This window comes from Haemaphysalis longicornis, unplaced genomic scaffold (genome assembly GCF_048455015.1).
Source record: "Haemaphysalis longicornis isolate Haplotype H1 unplaced genomic scaffold, Haemaphysalis longicornis Haplotype H1 scaffold_2, whole genome shotgun sequence".
NCBI lineage: Eukaryota > Metazoa > Arthropoda > Arachnida > Ixodida > Ixodidae > Haemaphysalis > Haemaphysalis longicornis.
In genome coordinates this window covers 175290551-175300611 of record NW_027526295.1, presented here as the reverse complement: position 1 = coordinate 175300611, position 10061 = coordinate 175290551, and the positions used below count along the sequence as shown (strand labels likewise).

Here is a 10061-nt window from a genome sequence, read left to right as displayed (position 1 = left end):
AATGGGAGTATCTCCTTACTCCCACTATTTCCGCAGTTTATTCAGTAGCATATGGGAGTTGGGAGTTTTCAGGAAGACCGTTGGGAGTATATTATTTCCTCCAACTGGGAGTTTTCAGGGGGCGCGTTGGGAGCAGTGTTGGCCTGCATTCGCGCGCGCGCGCGCGCGCGCGCGCGCGAGAGAGAGAGAGAGAGAGAGAGAGAGAGAGAGAGAGAGAGAGAGAGAGAGAGAGAGAGAGAGAGAGAGAGAGAGAGAGGAGAGAGAGAGAGAGAGGGAGAGAGAGAGAGAGAGAGAGAGAGAGAGAGAGAGAGAGAGAGAGAGACGAGAGAGAGAGAGAGAGAGAGAGAGAGAGAGAGTAAACTTTATTCAGTTTGCCAGCTGTGTTGCTTAGTCGTCGAAATATTTTGTTTTTGTTTTTTGGGCGTAAAGCTGGCTGTCCTGCGAACATCTTTCACCATCGTGGCGCGATGCTTTGTGTGCTCATAACCGGCTCCACAGCATAACTTGTCTGCTCAGCGTATCACCTCCAAACACATGCATGCAAATCGTCCAAGTCTTGTCGCCGTAACGGAAGCGACTCGTTCGCCTACGCCGGGCCATGTTAACAGCGTCTGTGAAAGAAATGGCAGACTTTCACATCCCGATCGACTGAACCATGCATTGCTACGCGGTGGTGGAAATGAACGCTACACTAGTGTCGAGGAGCGAGATGCTGCTCCACATTGAGGACGGAGAGGAACGTTACAAAAATAAATGTTCATTGAACATTGTGAACATTGAGCTCGTGACGGCGGCCCATGATACGCGTGTTTTCTCTCCCTCTGTCCGCGCAGAGTTCTTCCGGGAGCTGCTGAAGACGTCCAAGAAGGACTTCCACGGCATGTTCCTGCGCACGTACGGCATGCAGTACGACACCAACTCCTACATCTTTCACGACATGTTCGAGCAGCTCGAGAAGTACTACCGCACGGGAGGTGTTGACTTGGTGGACGCGCTGGACGGCTTCTTCCTCGAACTATACCGCAAGATGTTCCAGGTGATGAACTCGCAGTACGCGCTGAGCGAGCGCTACCTGCAGTGCGTCAGCGAGTACCGCGACGAGCTGCGCCCCTTCGGCGACGTGCCCCAGAAGCTGACGCTCGAGGTCAAGCGCTCCTTCGTGGCCACCCGCACCTTCGTGCAGGCGCTGGGCATCGGCAGGGACGTCATACAGAGCGTCATGGAGGTAACTTTTACGTGTCTTTACCAGGGGGCTAACACTAACGTGGCGACCGTGAACGCGCATGCGTAGTCAAGGGCTGCAGTGCCTGTACCGCGGCTGCGATACAGACATCCTTGGATGCAGCAGTATTGCAGCTTGCCATCGCGACTGATCGTAGATTATTTGCGTTGTGTTCTTCACTCAGGAATGATGTTCCTGCTGGATATGTTTCGCCGCTAACTGCTTGTGCCCCAATACCGTTGCGCAACTTATAGCATAGCGGCTAGAGCACGCTAACGTTACGGCGGCGAGTTACCGGTACCTGAGTGCACATGCGCACGCCGGGGCGGCGAGGAGGCCACACCACACCGGGACGAATGCGCGGGCTCGGGGAGGCATCGGCGCCCGGCCCCGCTGACGTAGCGTTAGCGTACGCTAGCCGCTGCGCTAAAACTCTGCATTTTCGGCATTTGTGCACTAAACTCTTTGCGTTGGTGTTTGGAAGCTTCAAGGGAACAAAATTCTATTTTTGCCGCATGTTACAGCATTCGCTGTGATCGGCAACCGCTGGTGGCAAACACGCGGACTGCGTGTTTGGGGTGGACTGTTCTTCAGCGCTATACACTGTCGACGTTATTTAAATCAGGGGCGAAGTTTATCTGCGTGCAGGCGTGTTTCCAGCGTGATTCCCTAATGTAAAAAAAAAAAAATCGTGTCCAAATAATGCTGCGTTAAAAAAATTATACTATTCGCCCTATCTGAAAATTGCGCTGATTAACCTTAATAAGAACTGTATTGCAAGTGTGATGAACAATATATTCGCCTTCTTAACGCGGTTTACCACGACTACGTTCCGATTCCGGCGGTGCCTTGACTAATTGCGGAATAATCGTGCTCTGCCGGATTTATTTCATTCCCTCTACACTTCGTGTGTGTGTGTTTTTTTCTTTCTTTCTTTCTTGATTCCCACGTGTCAATGGCATATCGTGCGGATGCGCTCAACCCGCTAGTCGTGCGGCAAGCCAGCATGCGCGTTCGCTCTCACGGATACGCGGTAGCGTGCGGAGCGCTGTGCCCGTCACGCAAGGCCGATCACGGAAGGTCCCCAGCGCTCGCGCGAAGGTCGAAAACGACCGAGGAGCGTCCGCCGCCTTCGTAATCGAATGGAGTCGCTCGAAATTTCTCTGGAGCTTCTTCACTCTGGGAGTTCGGTATATGTGTGTGCTTTAGAGAAAGCGATTGTGTTTTATGCGGTCCTGAAAAAATGGCCACCCGCGCGTAGCTCGAATGCCGTCGTTGAAGCGATGAATGCCGATCCCACGACGAGCAAGCGGGTTGGAAGAGTGGGCAGCGTCCGAGAGGCTCAGTGCTGGTTCAGCGCTGCGGCAACTCGTGGGAGGCCCAGAATTGCGCGATGTTACGATTATACACTCGCTGAACCAAACGTACGGGCGAGGGGTGGGGGGGATTCCTTAATACCTGTAACATAGCTATTATGTGGGCTCGAAAGCTCGGCAGAAAAGCCGCCCCTACGGCCGTACCGTGATTATACACTGAAACCGTTTCGCGATAAGTTTGTTAACAAAACAAAGTTAAATTACACTTAGAATCAGTACAATTTATTTAGAACAATTAAGGTCAGATTCGCTAATTAAAGAATAATTACATTTGAAGTTCCGTGAAGCGCCCTTCATGCGCACACACACCTGTGCGCAATTGACTCTAGCTAATTTAGCCTTAGAGATTGTTTTTAAAGCTTATTTTGGAAAAAAAGTTTGAGGCTCCATCAGGGTAAAAAGCTTCGGACTTAGGCTTAATTCAAAGAATTCGATTTTCTGCTTAATTTGATCGGATTCTAGCAGTCTTTCAGGCACAAACAATCGAGATTCGACTGTATACACCCCCTTTTTTCTGTCTCGCAAGTAAGGAAACAGGGCCTATGTTGTGGTTTGATCAACTTTTTGGGGTTCTCAGCAAGGTTAATAACAGTCTCAAAAGTTGCAATGTTGGCATTTATGTGGTCGTGGCACTGCAGTCACTGTTAGAATATATAAAAAAAAAACCATGAAACACCGTAGATTAGCAAGATTAGCCTTCTGCTGTACAGGTCTAACGAAAACGTCTTGCTCCTTGCAGTCTGCAGTTACCCAGCCTGGCTACACTAGCCTTAAACTTTTGTGTCCACGGGCTATTGAGGCTGAAATAAAGTAAAGTATTTGACTGATTGATTATCTGATTGATTTGTCTAATTCAACGATGTTTTTATTACTCACAATAAACATTCTGTAGCATTCTATACAGGAGGAGAACCCAAAATCGGAGATTGTAGGGGAACTTCTGATTTATTTATTTATTTATTCATTCATTCATTCATTCATTCATTCATTCATTCATTCATTCATTCATTCATTCATTCATTCATTCCTCCTTCCTTCCTTCCTTCCTTCCTTGTGGAGCAGGTGGGCCCCTCGGCCAACTGCAGCCACGCGCTGATGAAGATGAGCTACTGCCCGCACTGCCATGGCCTGCCCAACCTCAAGCCCTGCTCCTCCTACTGCCACAGCGTCATGCGGGGCTGCCTTGCACACCACATGGAGCTTGACACCGAGTGGGGGATGTTCATTGGTAGGTCCCCCGCCCCCCCTCGTGTGATGTGCTGATTCCGTTGCTGCATTTTGTCTGCTCGGCATGCTGTAAGTGGTGTATATGTAGTATTACATGAGAGGGCCATTTCTAACTCTTTGGGCTGTGCTCACCCCTTAATCTTTGTAAGATGTCTGGGCGTACATATAGCTTGCTTGTCAGGCTCCTTATATGCCACTGCAGTGTGTTAGCAGTCTGTCCCTACATCATTACCATCGTCACGAGCCTGTTTCATGTTTATGGCAGAATGAAGGCCCCTTTCGTTGACTTTGGACTCCTCCTGCCTTGCGCTGTCTGAATTTATTCATTGCCATTTCAGGGTTCATTACATATCTGCTTCAAAATAATTCAAGAAATTTCAGCCACTGGACTATTACTGTGCTGCTTTTATGCACCTACAAGTGGGAGCTCTGCTCATTTATGCCTACACAAATTTTTGTGCTGGAAGAAATGGAGTCGTGTTTGCTTGCTTTTGCCTCGAGTTTTAATACTAACTCGCAGTTTCATTGGATGAATCCATCCCAGGCAGTGGTGTAAATCCAGAGAAGTCACGAGAGGGGACACACATCTTGCCGTTGTGGCCATTTGGTTTTTGTAAACATAGGTCGTATTTTAAACTATATAAAAATTACTATCATGCTTTGAAGTAAAATAAAGAAAGAGCATGGGTTTTCCCCTCGCGTAATTTCACAGTTTTATTGCAGGCGTTAAAAAAAAGATGAATAAGCGATATTCCATGCAGTATGAATAATAATCACCTAGGAGGTGTTTCCTAGCTTTCGACATTTTTAGAGGGTCCAAAAGCTGGAGCGCGCGGGTCCGAAGAACGAAGCAGCTTTCACTTTTGGATTTCATTTCGGCTCTTTGGAAGGGCTTCACATTTTAGAATTGTTTTATGGAGAGTGCACTATACTTAATTGTCAAGCAATTCAAATATGATGTGTGAAGGCTAAATCTCAAACGTAGCGAAGGAGGGGGAGGGACGCCTGCAAGGGGTGTCCCCCCCCAGCCCAAGCACAAGCACAGAACCCCCCCCCCCCCATGATTTATGCTGCCACTGGTTCCGAGCCTTTCACCATGCAACTACTATCTTATGCGAATATTTTTGTAACTAGTGCAAAAAGGAAAAAAAAAAAATGAGTAAGCAGAACACAAAGCCTGGAGATATAAATGGGTTCACTAGGTTCATTCCTACAAAACCTATCGAGTTAAAGGAAAGGGCCACTTTACGTTTCATGTGTGACAGCTTCACTTTTGTTGCATATTGGCTAGTAAAAATTCATATCAGAGATATTTTCATCATGTTCTTGATATGATGGACTAGTATAGTTTGCAATGTATGGGTGTTTGGAAGTTTCAGCAGCACCTGTGTATTTCATGTACTCATGTAGCTCGACAAATTGTTTGGCTAAAGGCACTTCAAATGCTACACCACTAAAATATACCCATCATCTGTGATGTCTTCTTTAGATGCCCTCATGAACCTGGCAAATCGCCTTGAGAGCTCCTTCAACATCGAGTCCGTGGTGAACCCAATAGGAGTGAAAATATCGGAAGCCATCATGGATTTCCAGGAGAACAGAGCAACCATTCTTGATACGGTAAGTGAACCGTTTACTGCACCAAAAGCATGCGAAACAGCAGCAGCTCATAACTCCCTCCGAAACACTCTTTTTCGCCCATAAACTACATGGTTTTCAGGTGTGAAGAGGTGCTGGTTGCTTTAAGAAAAGGGTGGGGTGCTATGCGAAGCAGTAATACAGCATAAATGTGGTACTGACGCCAATTTTCGATGGTAATTTTATTACACAGTTCGTTTCCCTTCCTTGGCAGAATACACCGACTGAAATTTAGGCGGCCTGCAACGCGGGGAACATACCGTATTTATTTGAATATAAGGCGAGGTTTTTTTACGAAATTTGTATTCTCAAAGTCATACCCCGCCTTATATTCGAAGCTCAGTATATTTTAAGGCAGTTTCCTCTTACTCTCCAAACTGCACCCTCGCCTTATATTAGTGACCGCCTTATAATCGAATAAATACAGTACTTCAGTTTGATCTTATTTATTGCACCGATGGAACAGCACAAGGAGTGGCTCGCAGCAAGTGGACATCGGTGTGACATCACCTCGAAGTACCAATAGGAAGTGACGTAGCCGTGCGTCTCCAATGCTTGTCAGGAACATGTGACGTCATTTTACACGCGCGGCCTGGCGAGTGGCGACGGGGCTGGCGCGTTAACAAACTGATGCACGTAGCCAGAGATGCAGGCATGGCTGCTGCCAAGAAAGGCACTCTTGCCGAAAATAAAGTCGATGATATAAAGGAGTCGATGATAAAGGAGTCGATGATAAATAAAGGAGTCGATGATATAGCCCAGGATTGCAATAGAAGTCGCCATCAGGACTTTTGTTGAAAGCGGCCCAGGCGAAAATATTTTTTTCTAGCTGGGTTATTGAACCAGAAATTCCTTCTAGCTAGAAATATTTTCAGCTAGAAATAGGCAGAATATCTAGCTAAAGATTCAGTTTCTAGCTCATTTCTAGCTGGATTGAGATTTTGTTCTTTCTGGCAGCTGTTACTTCCAGCTAGCATTTGGCAGTCCCACTGGAAGAAAAAAACAAACCTGCAAGCTGGAAATAATCGTCTCTAGCTAGACTAAGAATTTTTCTAGTTAGCAGCTGTCGATTCCAACTAGAATCTATAAATCTAGTCAGAAATGAAGCTGGAAATTGTGATTTCTTGCTAGAAATGGTCTTTCCGTTTTAACTGGGGAGTCATCAAATTTCCGCTGCAACGGTAGGCCTAATGCCTTCAGGCAGCCCAGCTGCTCAGCGCCGGCGGCGAGGTGGTCAAAACAATGCCTCCACTGGCTTCCGCAGTGTTGGGCACAAAATGGTGAAGCCATGCCGAGGTTCGCACTGACAGCTTTCACACTGAGCGGACCGGCTTTGATTTTGTTCCCCTTTCGCCCTCTGTCGTGTTTTCGCAGCTGTACGACAAGTGTGGCAAGCTGCGGCTGGCGCGGCGCGGGAGTGGCCAGGAGCTGAACTTTGAGACGCTCAAGTTTGGCGGCGCCGGGGGCGGTCAGCAGCCCGCTATGCGGCCCACCACCGCTGCGGGCACCAGCATGGACCGGCTGGTGCAGGGCATCAAGAAGCAGATCCGTGCCACCCGGTCCCTCTGGTCGCAGCTGCCCGACCGGCTCTGCCGGCAGTCGTCCTCCGAGCAGCCACCCCCACCCACGCAGGAGGAGTGCTGGGACGGCCTCAACCGGGCCAAGTGAGCGCTTGTTCTTCTCAGATGTGGCTTCAGCAGGCTGTGCATTTCTGCCTGTCCGCATGCCTGTGAAACGGCTCCTAAACCAACAGCCGATGTAGCAGAGAGAATAGAGATGAAGTTGTGAAACCTCGTTAAGCCGTGCGTGACGCAGTCGCGAAGAAAGTACGTACTAACCAGCACTGCGATTTGTCCGACTGCGTTAGGCTGAAAGGAAACCGAGTCGGGGATGCGGCTTAACTATGTACAAAAAGAAACTACAGCTTGTGCGGGGACGGTTTAACGAGATTGCGCTGTAATTGAGTTAAAAAGAAAATTGGTTCTGGATGACAATCTAACCCACAGCCCCTGGAATGCAGGTCAACCATGCATCCCCTATTCAACTATGGCTTCATGGATCTATCTGTGTAAGGGTGGACTTAGCGAATATGTTGTGGCCTTCGATTTAAAAAAGCGTGTGTTAGAGACATGTACTGAGGCCTATGTAAGTAATTCGACATGCTAATTACAGAGGTAGCAATTAGACAAGCAGCAAAGCATGTTCCCACTAAGAAATTTGTTTTGCTTGGCAATGCAAACATGCGTATGTGTCAAAGCACCATCACGCGGTGTCCACTGAAGCCTGTGATCGTACGGTGCTGCCCCTATAGACGCCAGGCGAGTAGTGCAAATGCGGGGAGCGCCGGCGCGATGTTAGGTCTAACTTTATACGTTTTGAACTTTTCTATTAGCAACCAGTATCCGAAACTTGATGTATGATTGTTTTGATGTTGCATGGCACATTGCAAGGCTCAGCGTGGGAATGCAATGTTAACTGTAGATGTAGGGCCATCAAGGGCGAATAACCAAGGCTCTCAGGCTTGATAATGGATAGACGATGAAAAAGACACGAAGGGGAAAGTCGATGATCACGATAATGAAAGGACACGCTCTGATGAGAACAAGAGGACAGGTTTGGCAATCGGACACCATAATGCTTTCGCATTCACTACATCATAAGGGTGCCCAGGTGTCCTCGTAATTTTTACTTATGTTCCCGGAAGTTTGTCCCTACGTAACTCAGGCAGAACCAACCAGCTTTGCTTCAGTGTTTATGCTTGTCTTTTGTCAGGCACTGTAGGAAAGAATTTACAAGGCCTCCAAAATACAGTATCTTTCGCCATATTGTTACAAGCAAGTTTGATTTTCTCTCGCAGGTCTTCTCAATGTATCGGGAATTCCTTTGGCTAGGGTGGAAAGGCACAAATCCCGGGGTTGTGTTTGTTTGTTTGTTTGTTTGTTTGTTTGTTTGTTTGTTCAAAGTACCTTACAGGCCCAGCAGGGCATTGGGTAAGGGGGCTTGTAATGGAAATTATAACAAAATAACAGGCAAAAGTTATACAATAACTAGTCATACATTATGCATATGTCAACAAGTCAAGTAAGAAGTGCATCCACTGTATGCGAACATTTGCTAAATATCTGTTGCCTGGTCTTGCCACCTGTGCAGGTCGGAGGGAGTAAATCAAACGGCGGGAAATGCCAAGGTCCGGGGAACGCACCAGCAGTTCCAGCAGCAGCCGCCGCACAGCGGTCACAGGGGCAGCAGTGAGCACAGCAGCAGCAGCAGCAACGTGGTCATCAACCAGCTCATCCTCACGCTCAAGATCATCACCAACAAGCTCAACCTCGCTTACGGAGGCCACGACGTCCAGTGGCAGGACTCGGGTCAGTGGACTCGCTGAGCCATCACGGACTCCTCGGAATGCATTGCCCCCTTTGCTGTGCCGTTGCTTATCCCAGTTTTGTTGTTGCTTGCATTGCAGGGAAAGAATTGATAAATGCAATACCCTTCATGAACCTGCTTGATTCTTGTGTCTTTGCGAGCTCATATTTGTCCAAGTAACTTGGGGGACGAATTGCAAAGCATGCTTACCGCACTGGGCAAGTAGAGTAGAACCGTGGGCCTGAAAATTAATATTCAGAAAACCAAAGTAATTATCAATAACCTCGGGACAGCACAGCGGTTTGAGATAGGTGGCGAGGCAGTGGAAGAGGTGAGCGAGTATATCTACGTAGGCCAAGTGGTGGCCTCAGATCCCAACCATGAGGCAGAGATAATTAGAATAGTAAGAATGGGGTGGAGTGCATTCAGTAGGCATTCTCAGATAATGAACGGCAGCCTACCATTGTCCCTGAAGAAGAAAGTGTATGGCAGCTGCATCTTACTGGTACTCACCTGAGGGGCAGAAACTTGGGGGCTTACTAAGAGAGTTCAACTTAAATTGAGGACGACTCAGCGAGCAATGGAATGGAAGATGATAGGTGCTAACATTAAGGAACAAGAGGAGAGCGGAGTGGGTCAGGGAACAAACGCGTGTTAAGGACGTATTAGTAGAAATTATGAAGAAATGGACGTGGGCAGGGCATGTAATGCGAAGGCTAGATAACCGTTGGTCATTAAGGGTAACAGAGTGAATCCCTAGAGAAGGCAAGTGTGGCAGGGGGCGGCAGAAAGTTAGATGGGCAGAGGAGATCAAGAAGTTTGTGGGGATAAATTGGTCGCAGTTTACCACAGGACCGGCATAATTGGAGATCCATGGGAGAGGCCTTTGCCCTGCAGTGAGCATAGATAGGCTGATGATGATCATGATGATGATGATTTGTCCAAAGATTCATCTGTAGTAGACGAAAAGGGTTTTTTGGGTTAACATATGACAGTAATTCCCCTGTGGAGACAGAAATGTCATGCACTGCAATCCTTCTTATGTTTCATGCTAAGCAAGATTCTTCATCATGGCATCATAACGGTGCCATTGCACAAAGAAGTACCTTATGCTTAGTGCTGAAGAAAGAGTTGTAGATTTCTTTTGTTTGCGCAAACAGCACCAAATACATATGTAAGCTCAAATGTAATGTACAATGCAGCCAGAGTGCACTATATTCTGCTCAGTTTAC

General features: G+C 47.6%; 1 protein-coding gene across 1 annotated transcript in view; it reads left to right on the top strand.

The window, feature by feature from the left end:
* The window catches only part of LOC144169500 (glypican-6-like), a 125311-nt gene that overhangs the window by 109077 nt on the left and 6173 nt on the right, over positions 1-10061 (top strand). The window contains exons 3-7 of the mRNA XM_077698690.1: positions 834-1225; positions 3661-3826; positions 5315-5445; positions 6838-7127; positions 8614-8831. Of these exons, the coding sequence (XP_077554816.1) occupies positions 834-1225; positions 3661-3826; positions 5315-5445; positions 6838-7127; positions 8614-8831 (1197 nt within the window). The remainder of the gene's footprint in view (positions 1-833; positions 1226-3660; positions 3827-5314; positions 5446-6837; positions 7128-8613; positions 8832-10061) is intronic.